Source organism: Desmodus rotundus, chromosome 12, assembly GCF_022682495.2.
Source record: "Desmodus rotundus isolate HL8 chromosome 12, HLdesRot8A.1, whole genome shotgun sequence".
Lineage (NCBI taxonomy): Eukaryota > Metazoa > Chordata > Mammalia > Chiroptera > Phyllostomidae > Desmodus > Desmodus rotundus.
In genome coordinates this window covers 61739832-61758416 of record NC_071398.1, presented here as the reverse complement: position 1 = coordinate 61758416, position 18585 = coordinate 61739832, and the positions used below count along the sequence as shown (strand labels likewise).

At 53.1% G+C, this 18585-nt stretch overlaps 1 protein-coding gene across 1 annotated transcript; it reads left to right on the top strand.

Annotated features, from left to right (window-relative positions):
* Positions 1-1953: 1953 nt before the first annotated feature.
* Positions 1954-14532, top strand: OVGP1 (oviductal glycoprotein 1). Its single transcript, XM_053915891.1, is given in 11 exon segments — positions 1954-1990; positions 5175-5204; positions 5563-5767; positions 6770-6826; positions 8214-8379; positions 8846-8970; positions 10185-10293; positions 10385-10570; positions 12122-12238; positions 12597-12732; positions 13704-14532. Coding segments are annotated over 11 exon segments (1647 nt in total). The 3' UTR covers positions 14183-14532.
* The last annotated feature ends 4053 nt before the right edge of the window (positions 14533-18585 follow it).

The window sequence follows — 18585 nt, the reverse complement described above, 5'->3', positions numbered from 1 at the left end:
ACTCAGAAGTCCACTGACCTGATCCACCTACAGCTGTAACCCTACTTTTGCCCACCCCTGGATTCCACTGCTGATCTCCGGTCCAAGACGTAGGGGGCTCGCCCTTGGCTAGTGCTCGGACCCACAGCAAACACGGGAAGGCCTGAGGACAGATCCAGGTGGCACCAGGCATTGGGCTGAAGCCCGGGGTGTCTCACCTGCCCCCCAGGGCTGTAGGAGGCCGGCTCCCAGATGAACAGCTGTGCAGGCATTGCCTACAGATTGACCATCTCAGTACAGCCGCAGTCACCCGGGCCCTGCCTGCTTTGGGCTTCCCTCCATGGTTCCTCAGCAGCATGCTAGAAAGGGCAGGAAGCGGGGGGATGGAGCAGGGGCAGGTGGGAGCATCCCCATAGCGTCATTTATCTTCAGAGGGCCCCAGAACGTGCCACAGCTAGACCTGGAAGTAAAGGCTCGGGTCTTCAAAAGGCAGGGCCTTGTTAACTGGACAGCATGCACAGTGTGCCTCTCGTATTTGCATTTCAGTAGTAGCTTGATTGATATTTACATCTACAAACGAAGATTTGTTCCGAAATACACTCGCATAAGTATCTCAGGAAGATGTGCACTGATGCTTGGTGTGCTGTGGGGAAGCTTTGGGGCATCGAAGGAAAGCCCGCATGTGTGGGAGACGCCACTGCCACTCCGGGTCACACAACACGCAGTCGCTTGTGCAGGAAACTGCACTTGGAAGGAAGGTGAGCTAGCTCTAGTCTCGGTTTTGAGTTAGTTAACATTTCTCAAACAGCAGCAGCCCATATAGCAGGGTTTTGGAAAAGTCAAGTGAACAGACCAGTCTTGGACCCAAAACACATTTTCTTGAGTTCTCCATCAAAAATGGGCAATTAGGGAGTTTTTCATCATTATTCGTGACATGGTCACATTACTAGCACACTCCAGAGAGACTGAGAGGTGCGGCAATCGGGAGGGGGGTTAATTAGTTCTAGGAGACAGCGCCACCCACGACCCTGTGGTGCCCTTTGGTCGTCTGGAGTAAGGTTTGATGTAGTCCTCACCGTATTCTGGTCTCATAAATAGTGTCCTGCAGCTTCAAGACAGGGTACATCATTAAAACTCAAAAGATCTGTACGTAAAGAGATTAAGCCCCAAACAACATCCTTTAGCTTTCTGACGGGTGCCCAGCCAGTGCCTTTGGTTGGAAGTCCCTTCGGCAAATACAGACATCTCGCCTGTCCCTTCCACACTGGGTGCCAGGTTCCGGCCAAGCGTGTCCCTTTGGGAGGCCCCGTGGTATCAGCATTAGGAACTTATCTTTGACCTTTTCCTTTTCAGTAGAAACCTTCACCCAGGGACAGTAATGAAGTGTATTTGGACAGAGTACTTCTACCACTTTATTCAAATAGTCTTTTTTTGAATTGCCTCAGCTTTTAAACTTAAATGATATCCAGGAAATGATGGCTGTTTGGGTAAAATACATTTTTCATACACATTAAAATAAACACACATTTTAAAATTTGTAAGAATCCTTGCGCCCAACCCAAGACCATCTTGTGTGTTAAACGTTGGGGAAAACACTGCTCTGGTGCGTTTGCTCCCTTTGAAAGAACACGGCAAACTTGGAGGTTTACACGGATCTGTGGTCAGCGCTCCGCGTTCTTACCCCGTCAGCCCGCTGACTTTGTTAGTCGTACTTCTCCAGTTCTTTCAACATTCTCAGGAAAGATTTGGTCAGAATCTCTCATCCTTACTGCTGAGTTCAGATTTCTCAAACACCAGCAGCCCACAGGGCAGGGTTTTGGAAAAGTCAAGTGAGCAGACCAGTCTTGGACCCAAAACACATTTTCTCGAATTCTCCACAAAAAATGAGCACTTAGATGAGGTTGCCTCTTTTCCAAATCCTACCAAAAGGTGTGGTCAAGGCCCCCATCCCCCCATTTAGCCGAGTGTCGCAAGATGCGGAAGAGGGTGCACTGGTGGGAGGGCTCCTTCAGTAAGTCACCCGCAAGACATTTGTAACTGTCTTTTCTCATTTCGTGAGAACAGGCCAGGCCCCGGAGGGGAGTGTTTTTAAGGATCCGGGTGGGTGTGTGAAGACAGAGCAATGGTTGTATTTTTTGACAGCAAGAACTCGGGGCGGAAGGATCGAGAACACACAGAGCGACGCGGCACACTGATTTTCAACACCCCCTCCCTCGGCATCTCACTATCCGTCATCCGCGGAACACACAGAGTCGGGGCTGCCAACTCTGGCACGGTCATCACTGAATGAAGCGGAGGTCATCCCGGGCGTGCATTGTGATGCCTTGGCACTCTTCTCAGCATTATCAGTTACTTTCGTAGGTATGAGATGGTTAGGTCTGCGGTCTTGCCTTGCCTGCTGCAGCAGAATGGGAGTGCAGAGGACTGACCTGGGTGCAGATGAATGAGGTTCAGATAAGCAAACTTGGCTCTGAGACGGGTACAGTGTTACTAGCCAGTGCCCCTGGCAGGAGCCTGGGTAGGAGGGCACAGACCCAGTGGGAAATCTCAGCAATGTGGAATCTGGGGAGCAGGGGTGGGGTGAGGGGAGGCTCAGAAGAAGAGAGAGGCAGGCATTCCACCTAGGGAGGTCTTCAAAGACAGCCAGCAAAGCCCCAGAAGCCTGGCAAGATGGAGTCAGGCCCCAGGCCCTAGGAAAGAACTGTACGGCAGCACAGAACAGGAAGAGAAATGAAAGCGGAGACCCGGTAACAAGAATTCGGGCCCACGGGCTAGAAACTGGGCAACAAGTGAGAGCAAGGTCATTAGAGTTCGCAGCCACACCGGGGTAATCTAACCCAACAGCGCAAGCGTTGCCAGGCCTGATCCACTGTTCTCAGGAGGCTTCGTTACCTCCTCATGCAGGTTCATACTAACCCACGGAATGGGGGTGGCGCTACGTGTGCAGGTGGGACTCAGGTTTTCCCCGTTGTGCCCATCCAGGAGGGATGAGAGAGACACACTTCTCCCGGAGAGAACCACACACTAGCTCCATCTGCTCACTGGACCCGAAGCCCCCAAGGGCAGGGACTGTCTTGATCTCCACTGTATTATATGCCCCCGGAGAGCCTAGCAGGGCTGGGCACACACTCGAGGAGGATTTGCTGAGCAGATGGAGACACAGTCTCTGCTAGGTGGGCACTCCAGGAGGCTTTCCCAGCCTCAGCGCGACTTCCTCGCCCTAAACGCTCCATCCCATTCATTGTTTTTATTCTGTGATACGCAAGCAAACTGCTGATGAAGAGGTTGATTCTTGGTTTCTTCATAGTGGAAGGGAAGCAAATTCAACCACTAGTCAGAGTTATTTTTCTGTCTCATTTACTCTATTGGCATCTGGTTAGTACCTCGGTGACATGGATTAGGTGACTGTGTCAGTCTCTGAGGATGGACACTGAGCACATCTGATTTTGGGTCCCCCACCCCTGAGATTCAGGTCCTGAAATCTGGGACCTACCCACGGTCTGAGATCTTCTGTAGCGGGAAAAGGAAACGGATGGGCCATAAAAGCACCTGGCTGCAGACCTCTTTTCCTTTTCCTATCGCTCTGCTGTGGTTTCAGAGTTCAGCTCTCGGGAATCCGAACTGCATTCATTATATTCCTTACCTGCACGGCACATTCTCGGCATTGGCCCACGCACTGGCTCAGTCCCTGTTGACTCGAACAGAAATTCGGGTTTTTGTCTTCTCTGGAGACATCGAAAAATCTTCCAACACTGGGTCTACTTCACCACGTGGCTGCCATCGGTGGCTACTGAGCAATGACCCTGTTCCTGCCAGTCTCTGCTCTCTCCCGACCTGACACGCTTCATGTCAGCTGATGTGCGTCCCTGGGCTTGTTCGTGGTGAGTGAGCTGCCTGGTCATGTCCCCTCCAACCATTTAGCTCCCCTGCCAGGTGAGTGCCAGCGTCGGGGTGTGAGAACCCTGCTCCGCTGGGCAGCTCATTTGCCCCCCTAGTAACCGCTGCCATTCCCTGGGCCCTTACTGGCTGCCAGACACTGACCCAACACATCTCAGAAGTTACCTCTTTAATTCCTCTAAAATCCTATCGAGTACTACGAGCGATTATTTCCATTTTACAAGGGTGGAAGCTGAAGCTCAAAGAGCTGAGGAACTTGCCCGGGATTGTAAAACTTCTCATTGGCAGCACTGAGATGCACACTTAGTTCTGCCTGAGTCCCAGGCTGGGGCTAAAACTGTCTATAACACGCTTCCCTGACCAATAATCTCGTAACAATAGGATTTCTGCCCCCATGCGGTGTTTCTCCCTCCTACTCAGGCCGCGTGGGCCGAATACCAGGAAGAGGGGCCAGCACTGCCCTGCCCTGGCCACGGCCCGCGGGGACACCTGTGCCAAGCTACTGTCTGATGGAGGTTCTGCTCTGCTGGCTCTGAGAGCCAGAGAAGGGAGGGTAGGAGGTACTGGGGTCGCTGCGACTCAGCAGCAGCAGCCCATTAGTCACTGTCCCTAGCTGTGTGTGTGCGTGTGTAGCTGGGCTACCCCGGCGCTGTCCCACGGTGCTGTCGCCTGGGGAGGCTCATATAAAGGGCCCCAGGCTCTAGCCTTGCAGCCCTCAGACCACGGAGATGGGGAGACTGCTGCTGTGGGTTGGTGAGTGTGCCCCTCAGTCCAGGCTTCGTGAGCTTGTCCTCCCTCTGGGCCTCAGGTGGCCTGGATTAGACAGAGGTGGGACGGGGACAGAGGGGCCCAGGGGGGGAGTGATGAGAGCAGTGGTTCCCTAACCTGGCTGCACGTGGAACATTCTTAGGTCTGGTTTCCACCTCGCACCAAGGAAGTCAGAATTTCTGTGGGCAGGGGCCACTGCTTTCCTGTTTGCAGCCAGGTGGAGGACCACTGGCCTAGGGCTTTCGCCGGGACTTCTAAAAGTCGCGGTTGTCCCTGTGCATAGCATGTGTGTGTATGTGTGTGCACATGGGGTCTATCAGCGTGCAAAGGAGCTTATACACGCCTGGCTGCACTGACTCAGCTTAGAGACGAAGAAACGAGTGAGCAGGGTGCGTGTCTCCACTGGCGTGTCTGCGTCTGCGATGGTGCTGGGCCGGTGGTCCCTAGGGGGCTGGGGGGCGTGCTGGGCGTGTCACCCACTCGGGGTGCGCACTGAATGTGTGAGTGACGGCGTCCTTTGTTTCCTGCAGGGCTGGCCCTTGTGCTGCAGCTCCACGATGGTAAGGATGCCGTGCCCCTCCCAGAGCCAGTGTCCTGCGTCCTCACCCCGCCTCGGCCCTGGGTCGGGGATCACTGGTCCCATACAGCTCAGCAGAGGCTTCTCAGTCCCCTGCTGTTGGTGGCACTCTGTGGGCTAGGACCCAGGCCTGAGGATCCATTCTGACCAGGAGTTCTAAGGCACTCTTTTCCTTCTGGGACCTCAGCAGTGGGGGACATCTGCATAGCTTTGGGGTGTGTGTGTAGGGGAGGATGTTACAGTGGCCTGGCCTCTCAGGCCGTGTCCACACTGCTCCCTAGAAGCTGAGCTCCATCCCCTCCCTCAGTCTCTGCCAGCTGATGCGTGCTCTCCCTTGCCAGGTGCTGCCCACAAACTGGTGTGTTATTTTACCAACTGGGCACACAACCGGCCTGGCCCTGCCTCGATCTGGCCCCGGGACCTGGACCCCTTTCTCTGCACCCACCTGGTATTTGCCTTTGCCTCGATGAACGACAATCAGCTGGTGCCTAAGGACCTCCAGGATGAGAGAATTCTCTACCCAGAGTTCAACAAGCTCAAGGAGAGGTGTGTTTGTATAGGACGTGGGGGTCACGCTTTCAGACTTTACAGATCGAGGAGAATCAAGCCTTTTCTCCTGTTCCTCGTCAACATTCCTCCGATTCTTCGGGTCTCAGCCTCTCCTCGGGCAGGACTCGGGAGCAGCCCTGAGTTGGGAACTCCCTGTTGACAGACACCCCGAACTCCTTCTTGTCCCCTCGCATTGTGGTTGTTCTTGCTTCTCCTTGGAACGTCCTTCTCCCTCTTGTCAGCCTGGCTGCCCCCACTCACCCTTCAAGGCCAGTGGTGAGGATTTCACACATTAATTGTACTAAAGCGCTTTGGAGAGGGCCTGCCCATCACAGATGCCTCACAAATGCTGGCATTTTTACTGCCACTTGCCCCCTGCAGCCCCTAAGCTGTGAACCCCAAAGGGAAGGGGCAGTGTCTCCTGTATCTTTGTCTCCCAGCAGCTAGGTCAACAACGCCTGGCTTAGTGCTGGCGCTCAGGAAGTGCTGGGTGAGTATTCCTTCCTGCACAACCCCTGAGTTCTCTCTCTGTCCCTGCGTGAATGGTCACAGATGAGCAGACAGGAAAACCCACGTCACTAGATTACAAGGCCCCTGAGAGCGGGAAGGAGCTTAAGTGTCTTGCTGGCTGTTGAATTTCAAGCATCAAAACCACTCAATGGCACATAGTAATCACTCAGTGAATATTTGTTAATTAAGAAAATGATTGAAGAGAAACATTTCAGCCTACGTTTTCCTTTCCCTTTGCACGGAGACATTATGGGGGTGAGGGGAACTTGGGTGGACTTTGGACAGCCTGGGGCTTCCTGGGGGAGTGACGTCTATGGGTTAATTATGCTCCTGTCTTCTCCCTTGCTCCCCTTTCCTGTGCTCTGCTCCTTCCCTCCCACCGCCTACTTCCCATTGGACCCCGAATGAATGACAGGAACAGTGGAGACTGCAGCAGAGACTGCCCACTGGAGTGTGGACCCAGCTGACTGACTCTCTCCCATATCACAGGAACCGGGGGCTGAAAACTCTGCTGTCTGTTGGAGGCTGGAACTTTGGCACATCCAGGTGAGACTGTGCTGTCTCCATCCTCCCTCCAGGGTCGGGGGGGGGGGGGGTGGTGATGGCAGGTGGGAAGGTGGAGCAGGAAGGCTGCAAGTGAGGACAGGGTGGGGAAGCCAGCCTGGCTGTGGGGAGAAAAGCTAGTGCAGACCCTCCCTGCCGAAACCCCCCTCCTCCTGACCTGGCCCTGGATTCAAAGGCCCCCTGGCCTCTCCTCTGTGGTGAGGGAGAGACACAGGGAAGTTCCAGTGGGGATGAGAAAGAGCATGGGTGGAAATGAAGGACAAAATGGGGTCCTCACAATTGTCACCGCAACCCTTCATAGGAGGTAGGGGTTCTGTTTAGGACAAGAAGAAGAAACCCCAAACCTCACAGGTCCTGGTTTCCTCACTTTATAAATGGATATTTATAAATATCCACCTTGCCCCAGAGGAAGGAGCTTCAGGGGAAGGCAACCTGGTGGCCTGGAGTGTAAGGCTGAGGCTGTGCCTGTGCCCAGAAGTGCTGGGCGGACTAAGAGCTGGCTCCGCCCACCCCAGGCCCAGCCTCTCCCTCCGAGGCCCTCCGAATGCTGGCTGTGTGCAGATACCCACGTGCAGGGGAGGGCCTGGGGGCTTTACACACACCATCCCACGAGTACTCGGAAGAGGCTCACAGAGGGCTTCTTTGCATTGCACATTTGCAGAGAAGAAAGCAGGAGTGAGAGGTACTAAGGAACTTGCCATATTGCTCATAGGTGTCCCTCAGCGATCACCCAGTTGGGAGGTGGCACACAGATCAGGGGACCCAGGCCTGCCTCACTCTGAATCTGGTGAAGTGTCTAATCCCTGCACACAGAATTAGAAATTTTCCAATAACATAGAAAAAAAATCAAACAGCTGATGAATAAAAGAGCAAAGAGGCCAGAACACCTATCAGAGCCCGGGCCTCTTACACCATGGCTTGCAGCCCAGGCCAAGATTAGCTCAGATATCTTTCAGGAAATGCTGGCCCTTGGCTGGGTTTCCCTCCCTTAGTTTGGTCAGGGACAGAGGGACATAGTGGCAGTGCCTGGACAAGTGGTAGGGACTGTGCGAGCAGAGTGCCTGGCTGGCGGACCCAATGCTTTCTGCAGCCATGGAGACAGAGCCCGCTTCCCACGCCAGGCCAGGGCTTATTGGTGCCTCCCACCCAGGGCCAGGTCAAGGTTTCTGCACCTCCTCACTGCTGCCCGGATGCCCCATTCCTGGGGTACCCGGCTCCTGGTGCTAGGAGGGGATCTGACGAAGGTCTGAGAGTTTCAAAGACCTGCCTTCCTCTCCTCCAGCCACATCCCCGGCTGAGGACCCGGGGCCCTGTGGGAGGTCACGGTTCACAGGGAGTGCTCCTGGCCTCAGCCCAGGTCTCGCTGCAGGTTCACTGCTATGCTGTCCACGCCCGCCACCCGGGAGAGGTTTATCAGTTCAGCTGTATTCCTCCTGAGGACACACGGCTTCGATGGTCTGGACCTCTGCTTCTTGTACCCAGGCCTGAGAGGCAGCCCCATGCATGACCGGTGGAATTTTCTCTTCTTAATTAAAGTAAGCCCAGTCTGGTAGCTCCCGGTCTGGAAATGATTCTCCTTCTATCATATATGGGCTTGTGGCATGGGAAGAGCAAGCAGGAGGCCAAGGGCAAGGGCAGGAGAGAGCGATAACAGAATATTTTCCTGCCATCAGCCTAGAGGTGTTGGGCCAAAGAGCTGCTGAGCAGGCGTCCTGGGGTAGCTTTTTCTCTGTCGTATCCACGTCCTGCCCCAGGCCTCTAGCTAAGTGGTGCCCTCTCTGGGCAGCTTCCTGGACGCCCGCAGGCAGGCGGTGTGCACTGTGCTCCTGAGCCTGCCTGCCTCCCCTCTCTTAAATCGCTGACTGCATTGGCTCATGCCTGCCTTTCTAAAGGGCCTGTGGGCAGGGCCTGAGTCCAGCTCAAGGGGCTCCGCGAATGAAGGGTTCCTGGAGGGCGCCCCTTTCTCTGACTGTGCTGTCTGGTTGCCTCTCGTCCCCCCAGGAGCTGCTGTTGGCCTTCCAGGAGGAGGCACAGCTCACCTTGCGCCCAAGGCTGCTGCTGTCTGCGGCTGTCTCTGGGGACCCGAACATCATCCAAACAGCTTACGATGTGCCCCGCCTAGGAAGGTGAGTGGGAGCTGCCTTGGAGGGCAGGACCTCAGAAGGCAGGAAGCCTCTCACGTTAGAACCCCAGAGCTGCCCAGACCCTGCCCTGGAGCCTCCTGTGTACCTGCACTGGTGGGGACGGGCTGAGGAGCGTGATGGGGACAAGGACGGGCTCCCTTAGACCCCAGGCTTTCTCTAGGAGTCAGAGGGAGGGGAGGTAGCACCAGTCCCCACAACAGTGTCTTGGGTAGAGTCTCCTGTGTAGTCCACTGCTAGGCCTCCCAGGATGGGGCCCCTGCTGTCCCACAGTACATCTGTGGACATTTGCCATTTGGCAGGTGACTGGCGTTGAGAGGCAGCTGAATCACCAACCACTGGCACACAGTCAGGCACAGAAATTCCCAGTCGGGCCCAGTTTTCAGTTCAGGAAAATATGTAAAAGTTCCAAAGCCAGACAGCGAAGAGCTCATAGCTCCTTCTGGCCAGGCTGGCTCTGGACTAATCTGCTCAAATTTCAAGAATTAAGTATTTACAGACAGATGCGGAACAAAGACAGGATGGGGTGCTCCGGTGTGTGGTTATGCCAGGGAGAGTGGTTTCCGTGTGAGCAGGAGGGAAGAGGCCCCGTGGGGCGGGGCCGGGGGAGTCCTGCCTTCACGCACGGGGGGACCTTAGGCCAGTTAGTTAACCCCGCCAAGTGTCAGTTCCTGCAGCTTTAACATGGAGACAGCTGTGGTACTTAGGGTATTAGCCGGATGGAAATTAAATTAGATAATCCATGGAAACCCTCATTCCAGTGACCTCATAAGTGCTCTAGTACACTTGGTCACTGTGGCCGCTTCCTGGATGACATGGGTTTCGATGGTCCCTTGAGTGGCAGGCAGACAGAACCTCTTTGACTGCTGGGGGACCGTGCTGCTTTGCCCCTGACAACTTGTGCAGACCTCTGGTAGCGCCTGTATCAGGCCAGAGGGCCTTGGTGTTCTAGTGTGACACCTCCCTGTGTCCACAGACACGCTCAGGATGGCGCAGGTCCTGAGTTGCAGCTGTCCCTAACCAGCAGTCTGTTCTAGTGGCTGCATCTTCAATGGATGGCACAGCTGGGCTGGCCCCTCAGGCAGAAATGGCAGGGGAGCTTGGGTGGCCAGCACACAGCTAGTTAGCGAGTTAGCACTGTGATGAGCCGACTAGCCAGCCCACACTTTCTGCATATGTCCTCCTCCTGCCCTTTACAGACTCCTGGACTTCATCAGCGTCTTGACATATGACTTACACGGAAGCTGGGAAAAGTTCACAGGACACAACAGCCCCCTGTTCTCTCTGCTTGGAGACCCCAAATCTTCGGTAAGAGAGGGAAGCTCTCAGAGGCAGCCCGGACATCTGCCCCCAAGCCCACGCTGCAGTGATAGGAGGGGTTTGTTCTTTCTCTGTGCAGGCATATGCCATGAATTACTGGCGAGAGTGGGGGGCCCCCTCGGAGAAGCTCCTCATGGGGTTCCCCACCTACGGACGGACGTTTCACCTCCTCCGAGCCTCTAATAACTGGCTGCGGGCTGAAGCTGTGGGACCTGCGTCTCCGGGGAAGTATACCAAGCAGCCTGGCTTCTTGGCTTATTACGAGGTGATAGGAACAGGGACCTCTGTCGATTAGTTAAGGCTCCCCCCCCCACCTGTAGCCTGGGCCAGAGCAAGGACGGGGGCAAAAGTGAGGGTGAGGGCTAGAGAGGGGACCAAGAAGTAGTTTACTGAGCAGGGGAAATCCACTACCCGGGATAGTTCCTTTTTCTTCAGGGGAAGTTATTTGAGTCCTTTGCAAGGGATGAGGGGCTAGGTAGAATCTAAATAAAGGGGGACAGATGTACCCCTTAAAAGAATTTTAAATGTCATATAAGTCAGTCCTGACTTACTATATGGCTTAAATAAAAATAGTTAATATTTGCTATATATATATACGTATATATTTTTAAACATTTGCAAAAGTCAAAGAATAGTATCACCTCCTCTCCCCTCCCCCACTCGCCCCCCTCACCCTGCCTCTTTCGTTCACCTCTCCTGGCCAACCTTGTTTCACCTCTACTCCCTGACCCTCTCCCTCCCCACTATGAGATTGTTTTGAAGCAATTCCAAAAATATTCTCTACTACAGATTCTTTCTCCTCTACCCCAATTCCACTTCCTCAAGCCCAATCTCAGCAAAGCTTGCTATTTTTGTGGAGGAAAGACACAAAGAACCAAGGCGATGTAACACACCCAAGAGGAGACAGTAGGAGGCCCACAGGGGCGGCTGTAGGGTCTAGAAGTTCTCCCAGAGCAGGTAGATGTTCAGCAGAGCTTTGAAGCGCAGGTAGAATCCTGATGGGCAGGAACGAGAAGATGCGAAGGCCCTCCCAGGTGGAGGGCAGCAGATGCAAAGGAACACGGGGTGTAGGGTGCCAGATGGAGGGGCCAGTGTCTCTCCAGTCTTTGCTCCGTGCTGAGCTGCAGGAGCGTTTTCCTACTAATCCAATGACGCGTCACGATGAATGAGAACATAGTGAAATAACGTCCCTGGAGGAAATTATGGGTCAAAGAGACTTTGATAGAACTTTTAAAGAACCCAGCAACCCCACAAAGACTTAGATACTAACTTCTGCAGCCCAGCTCAATTACCTCCGCTTGCAGGGAGACGCTGCCCCCGGATGTGCGATTGATTGCAGTGACCTACTTCTCTTTGCCTTCGAGAACTTTAAATTCCTTAGATTCAAAAGCCAGTTTGAGAACTACCTAGACGGGGCAGTTTGTACCAACTGCTAATGAGCAGAAGAGAGGTTTGTTCATGCAAACTCTTTGGAAAAGATACAGGTTTGGTCCAGGGTCCGGCGTGCTACAGCGAGGACTTTGTTCTTGGCGTTATTTGCCAAGCCCGGGCTGGGTTTCCTACGGAAGTCACTCACTCCTTGGTTCTCGGTGTTTTTTCCACCGTGGACATTGGAGGACAGGGTGTGGAATAGGAGCGTTTATTCAGAACAGAGGGAGGTTTTTCTGTGAGTGGCTCCCCCACTCCCGCTCTGGTCTCCTTCCCCTCACTCCCTGGTGAGGGATTCTGGATTCTTTATTCCTGGACGAGGGGCAGGGTGTCTGCTGCCGCTTCCCTCCACGGCCCTTCACAGAGCTAACCCAGACCCTCCTGGCAGATTTGCGCCTTTCTCCGGGGGGCAAAGAAGCAGTGGATCGATCATCAGCAGGTCCCTTATGCCTACAAGGGGGAGGAGTGGCTTGGCTATGATGACGCCACCAGCTTCAGATACAAGGTGAGCCCTCGGTTTTTCCACGTCCAGCCTAGTTTCCCCATGGCTACCACCAGGCCGTTGTCTGTGCTGGGTGTGTGTGCTGAGTGGAGGGCGAAAAGGGGAGTGTAAGTTTCAGGTGTACCTGAACTAAATAAGGTCTCCTGATCCCACCTGGTCCAACCCTCTTATTTTGAAGAGAAGAAATCTCGGTCATTCAAGATCCCACAGCTGGTAAGTGGTAGAGGCTAGATTCCGATACAGGCTGTCCTCCTGACCTTCCTGCCACATTACCTCCTGGGAGTCCGTCCCCAGCTTTGGGCCGCGAGGCCAGCCTGGAGGGTGGCCAGTATAGCAGGTTGATGGACTACTCCCTCCTCAGGCATTGTACGTAAAGAGAGAGCACTTCGGGGGCGCCATGGTATGGGCCTTGGACCTGGACGACATCAGGGGCACTTTCTGTGGCACTGGCCCTTTCCCCCTTGTCTGCGTGTTACATCGCCTCCTGCGGCAGGACGGTAAGTGTCTGTGACCTGGCAGCTGGGGTCGGGAGCTGTATGAGCGGCCGCTGGGTGCGTCCCTCCTGTCAGAGCTAAGGCTTTGGTGAGACAACACGAGAAGGGGATGAGCTTTGATTACTCCCAGGCCGATCTGTGTTCTAGGCTTGGTTTGGATGCCTGCTCCCTTGCCCTATCCAGGCTTGGTTCCCTGCGCCTGTCCAACGGAAGCGGTCCTTAGACTCGGGACGTGATATAGCCACCAAACGAGATATGGAAGGAAAACTGAGCAAGCTCATAGTTAGCGCTCAATGAATGTCAGTTTATTTCTCTGGGTTTTTCTCTCCTGCCTTCATGGGCCAAGGGCCAGAAAGAGAAATCAGATTTCTTTTGATATCGTTTGGGTGCTAGAGACTTCCCCTGGCAGTTGGGTGGGGGGCCTGGAGCTGATGGTGCGTAAGGCTCCTTGTGTGAATGAGGAGAGGGGACTCAGAACGGGAAGACAGCTGCCAGGGTGGAGATGGGACTGCACCCTGCTCCTGTACCACACACAGTCCAGAGCAGCCTCCTTGGCCTCGGAGCTCTTCCCAGTGTCTCCTACAATGAGGGGCATGGGCGGGTTCTCTTTGAGGATCCATCAAGTAAGGAGTTAGGCCTGGGGGCACAGTCCTGCTGAAGGGGCCATGACAGAGGCCAAAATGAGGGCTTGAGGATAGAGGCCTGGCGCGTGCCTTCCTGGGGTCCTTCGAGGGGAATGCAGCAAAGCCACCAAGTGCCCACGGGCACCCGGGGTGCACACATGTGGTGAGGTGGGGGAGCAGGGCCTCTGGGCCACAGGGTTTTACTTGTGTCAACTGGGTGCCTATGAGACCCTCCAGGTCTGGATTTGGGGAGCAGGGACCTCAGTCCTGGACGGCTGCTAGCCCTGCCAGGAACTGAGGGATGGGAAGGAAGAGGTGGGACTCTCATCCTTTTCTGACGATTTTCTGTAGAGTCCAGCTCAACTCCTTTACCCAAGCTTTGGATCTCATCTGCTATGAATTCTTCAAGAACTGGCCCTGGAAGGCTGACTGAGACCAAGGCACTGACCACTGATTCAGAGGCTCTGCTCCCAGGAGGGGTGAATGTGACTGAGGCGCTGACCACTGATTCGGGGGGACTGCTCCCAGGGGGGGAGGGTGTGGCCACTGAGAGCCAGAGAAAGGCTGCAACTGTGACGACACTGCCCAGAGGCGGGATGGTGGGCCCTAGCAGGGGAACTGCACCCTTCGTAAAGCATGCCGTGGCTCTACAAGGGAAGACGGAGACCCCTGTGGAAAAGATCGTGACCCCTGTGCCCCCTGAGTAGGTGACTCCGGCCTCCGTGCATCTTCAGACTGAGACCTCTGGAGGGAAGGGCGCGGTCTGTGGAAGGAAGGCACCTGCACCTGCTAAGATGACTGTCCCCTCGCAGAGACGACGGTCACCCTGATAGGAGGGCTTTGACATCTGAGGGGACACTGACCCCTGATAGGTTACTTTGGTCTTTAGAGGGAAGCTGAACAAAGGCCTCTACCCTGCGGCCTGTCACTGAGCTCCCAGGACACACGTCTCTTGCTTCTGACAACCTCTTGCGTCCCGTTGACGGAAAGCATTCTGTCAGCTCGGTGCCCCTTCCAAGTCCTCCCTGTCTAAAGAAAGAAAACCTAGAAAACTCTTCTGTGGATCAAGGAACCTAAGCTCTGTTGGTGGCAGATGCTGGGGAGAGCCCTTGTCTTTTCTTGACAGAAGCCGCCTGTCCCCAGCCATTCGTAACCATTCACGGGGCAAAGCAGGTCCCAAAGCCACAGTGAGCTAATCTCTTTCTGTTGAATAAACTAGAAATCAAGAATCCATCTGAGTTCTCTGAAGTTATTTTTCCTTCTTTCTTTCCTCTTTTCTTGGAATTGATTGGGGTGACATTGGTTAATAAAATTATATAGGTCTCGGGGTTCAATTCTATAATACATCGTCCGCATATGTGTTGTGTGTTCACCACCCCAAGTCGGAAGTTATTTTCTTGAGGTGACCTGTGCAACCCAATTTCAGCTTCTCCTTTTCAAGGCCACCTTCCCTATGGCTATTTTTGGGGAGAGGGAGGTGTGTCTCGCCCACGGGATGGTTCCACTCCGTGCTGCTCTCTCTGCCACGGACAACCTCTCACGTCACTACGGGTCAGAGCCAGAATCTCTTCTGGAGTTTTCCGTCATCCTCAAGGGAGGCTGGGCGAAGGAGGGAGAAGTTGAACCTTCCAATTATATTCCCTACCTGGTGAAATCTTAGTTGTCTCTGAAAAGATCCCCCCACTCGTTCTTCCCACAGGCACAGACTGAGAGGAAAGCAGACACACAACGCATTTGCGTGCGGCCTGCACGCTTCTCCCAGATCGCGTCCGGGCACTCGGTTCTCACCGAATCCACCCTGCAGTCTGCCCCCAGGGGGACTTCCTGCCACCACGGACCCTCATAAGTCAGCACAGACACAGGCCCAGTTTCTAGCCCTCGCCTTCTAGGAGACAATGATACTCAGAGTGGGTGTCATGCCTATCAGTGATGTTACCTTTTTTTTTTCTAAATCCTCACCTGAGAACATTCTTACACAAGAGAAGGGACGGGGAGAACCATTGATGTGAGAGAGAAACGTCAATCGGTTGCCTCCTGCCTGCACCCCGACCAGGGACTAAACCCGCAACCTAGGCATGTGCCTGGACTAGGAATTAAACCTGAGACCCTTTGGTCTACGGGATGATGCTCCAACCAACAGAGCCACACTGGCCAGGGCTGATGTTATCTTGTCTTTTGGAAGTGCAGCCTCCAAGTATTTAAGATAAGAGCCTCAAATTAAAATGCCTGTGAAGCCAGGCACCTACCCAAAATGACTGGAACAGGTGAAGGATGTACCCACAGATGTGTGGGTTCATGGCCACGGGCCCATGATGCCACAGCACAAGTCACAAATCAGTTAAAATGCATAACAAACCAACCCAAAACATAGTGACTTACAAAACAGGCTAGACAGGGAACGCCTAGAATGAGCCCTGTGGTGTTGGAATTGGAGATTTCTGTATGAAATAATGGTTCTAGCAGTATACAGACGGGTCAACTGAAAACTTGGCATGGGGATACAGTAGGCATCACAGAAATGTATTCCTATCTGGGACCGCTGAGAGGGCCTGGAAGCAGTGGCATCCCAGGAACAGGAGGCCCATGGAAGGCCCAGATCTTGATGCCTAAAATTTGTTTTCCAGTAAAAGCAACTCAGGACCCTTGAAGAGGTGGATGATTCTTGGGCTGGAGCAGGGAAAGTACAAGACAGGAATATCTTATGTTTTCAGAAACTAAGGAAGTCCTCAAAAACAATAAGGCCACATCAGAGGGACGCAAGAGCTGCCTTGAAGGGGTTGCCAGTGGCCAAAAGTAGGACAGTGTGAGTAGCAAGATATGATAATAATGGATCATCACCCACAGACTGAAGTAAACATCATGAGTTCACATGCTACCGGTGAATAACTGAGGAAACAAACGGGGAAGAAGGGGCAGCTGCTCCCAACAGTAGACTATCAGTTAATAAATGTAGAAGTAAGAGTCCAGGGTGCTAAGGAAGTGGAAGAGGTCAGAGGCACCGTTGTGGGATGGGAGAAGCTTTAGGAAGCACCTGCAAGGTGACTATTAGGCTGGTTGACATGGGCAGGAGGGGACGAGGTGCAGGCTCCAGTGGGCATGACTGATGAATGAGCTCAGTTGCCTACACCCGGGAAAGTGAGTAGAGATGTTCTGAGCTATTCTCACTTTTATTTATTTATTTACTTATTTATTTAAATATTTTACAGTTGTTCCAATTATTTCCCCCTTTGCTCCCCTCCACCCAGCCTGCCCCCCTTCCATAGTCAATCCCCACCCCACTGTCCATGTCCGTGGGTCCTTCATACACATTCCTTGACTAATCCTTCCACCTTCCACTTTTCTCACTTTTAATTTTCAAAACTGCTTTGGCAAGTGAGGAATACTGCCACCAGGTGGCAGCAGCGCACAGGGCTACATTTTTCACATAGCTGGGAAGAAAACTTGGAGTATAAAAAAGCGATTAGAATATCTTTCTACAAAGAAAAGGGGGAATCAAGTATGAATTTCTTTATCGCTATTATTGTTAAAGTCTCGTGCACACGGAAGCAAACAGAACTTGTTCACACCAGTCTCGAAAGAGGAGGCTGTGGTTAGGTAGAGGTTGAGTTCGGAGAAACCAGACGTAAAGTCCCAGTTCGGCCTTTTGTTAACTGCGTAGTCACGGGACAGTTAAATCAGCAACCGTGACTTGAAGTGTGAGCCTGGGACGGAAACGATGCTCAGTATGTGGGAGTTAAGAGCTACTGTTATACAGTAGCTCTTAAGTTTCCCTTGAAGAATTTATTTATTAGCACGTATGTAAGAAACATTAAATCACACACATGAAAGTGGAAACTTCTTTCGGTCTGTGCCTAGTTCAGCGGCCTGGAGGGCAGATTCATGACAACGTTCCAGTAAGTTCTCTTCCGCCGGCTACAATTTTACAGAGAGAATCATGTTGGTAACTGGCCCTTTCCACTGATGCTTCTAAAGCGCCACATAGTATAAATGGCATAGAAAAGGTCTTCAGTGCGTCATTTGCTGGATTTTAAACAACTTTAGTGGCTCTCTACCGCTCACAGAATAAAGTCGCTATTGCTTAGCCTGGCATGTAGGGCCCGCCTTACAATCTGGTCACACTATACAGTGCAGGGATTCTGACCGTGGTGTGTTGTGACCAGTTATGAGGCATGTCGTGCGTAACTTGGTAGGGTAGTAGTTAAAATAACAAACACTAGTCCTTTACAGAGAGCAAGAGTATTCCTATGTTAGCGTTATGGTCCTTCCCATTTCAAATGGTTTCCTGAGTAGGAAACAACTTTCAAAGTTACAATGAGCAGGAGGAGAATTGGGCAGCTGCTGCTGGGGATTGCTCTCTGGCCCCTGGGCTCACCATGTTCTCTGCATTCATCACACAGGTCCACTCTTGCTGCTCTCAGTCATGCCTCCCTCCTGCCTCCAATGCCTTTCCCACTTCCCGTACTTCCTCATCCAGCAGCCTGCAAGGCCCTAACTCAGATGCTGCCTCTTCTGTGCCACCTTTCCCGCCCCACCAGGAGCTCGCATCCTCTCTCCCTGCTCGCATTATGAGGACTTAACTCAACACACATTTGAGTGCCTAAAGTAGTCACATTGCCTCACAATTTCATTATGCGTCAATCTTTTTAGCAGGCATGCAGCTATTTGCATTCAAGGGCCATTTCTTAATTATCTTTGCCCTTCCAGAGCTTAGTACGGAAGTGAGCACGGAGTAGGCATTCAATAAATGTTGGCTAACTTGTGAACTGAGACATTGCAATTAAAGAGCAGACTGTCATGGACTCTGAGAATCACATATGGAAAGCTATGGATGAGGCTGGTCAGAGGAAGAGGCAGGAAAGAAGTAGAGAGTAGACTGCAGATCTCAAAAAAACACATGTGCTTTGGAGGCAAGAGCAAACGGTTCCGTTCTGGCAGAAGTTGCCACGTGCATTTCCCAGCAGACACAGGCACAGGGATCTTTTGTCCCCAGTAAGCTTCCATTTGCCATCATGTCCTAATCTCTAGATTCCATCAGCAAAGCCATCAACTGCTTTTTAAATGGACCAGGAGTGGATTTTAAAGACCTTCAAGCCTGCCAAAGGGAAAAGCAAACAGTCCTTGGATGTGTAGGGGACAGGCTATTGCAGAGGGAGAGAAGCCCACAGGCCCCAAGGTTAAAAGTACAGGGAGATCTGGGTGTAAGAGGGGCCCGGCCTCCCTCTGTGGGCCCAAC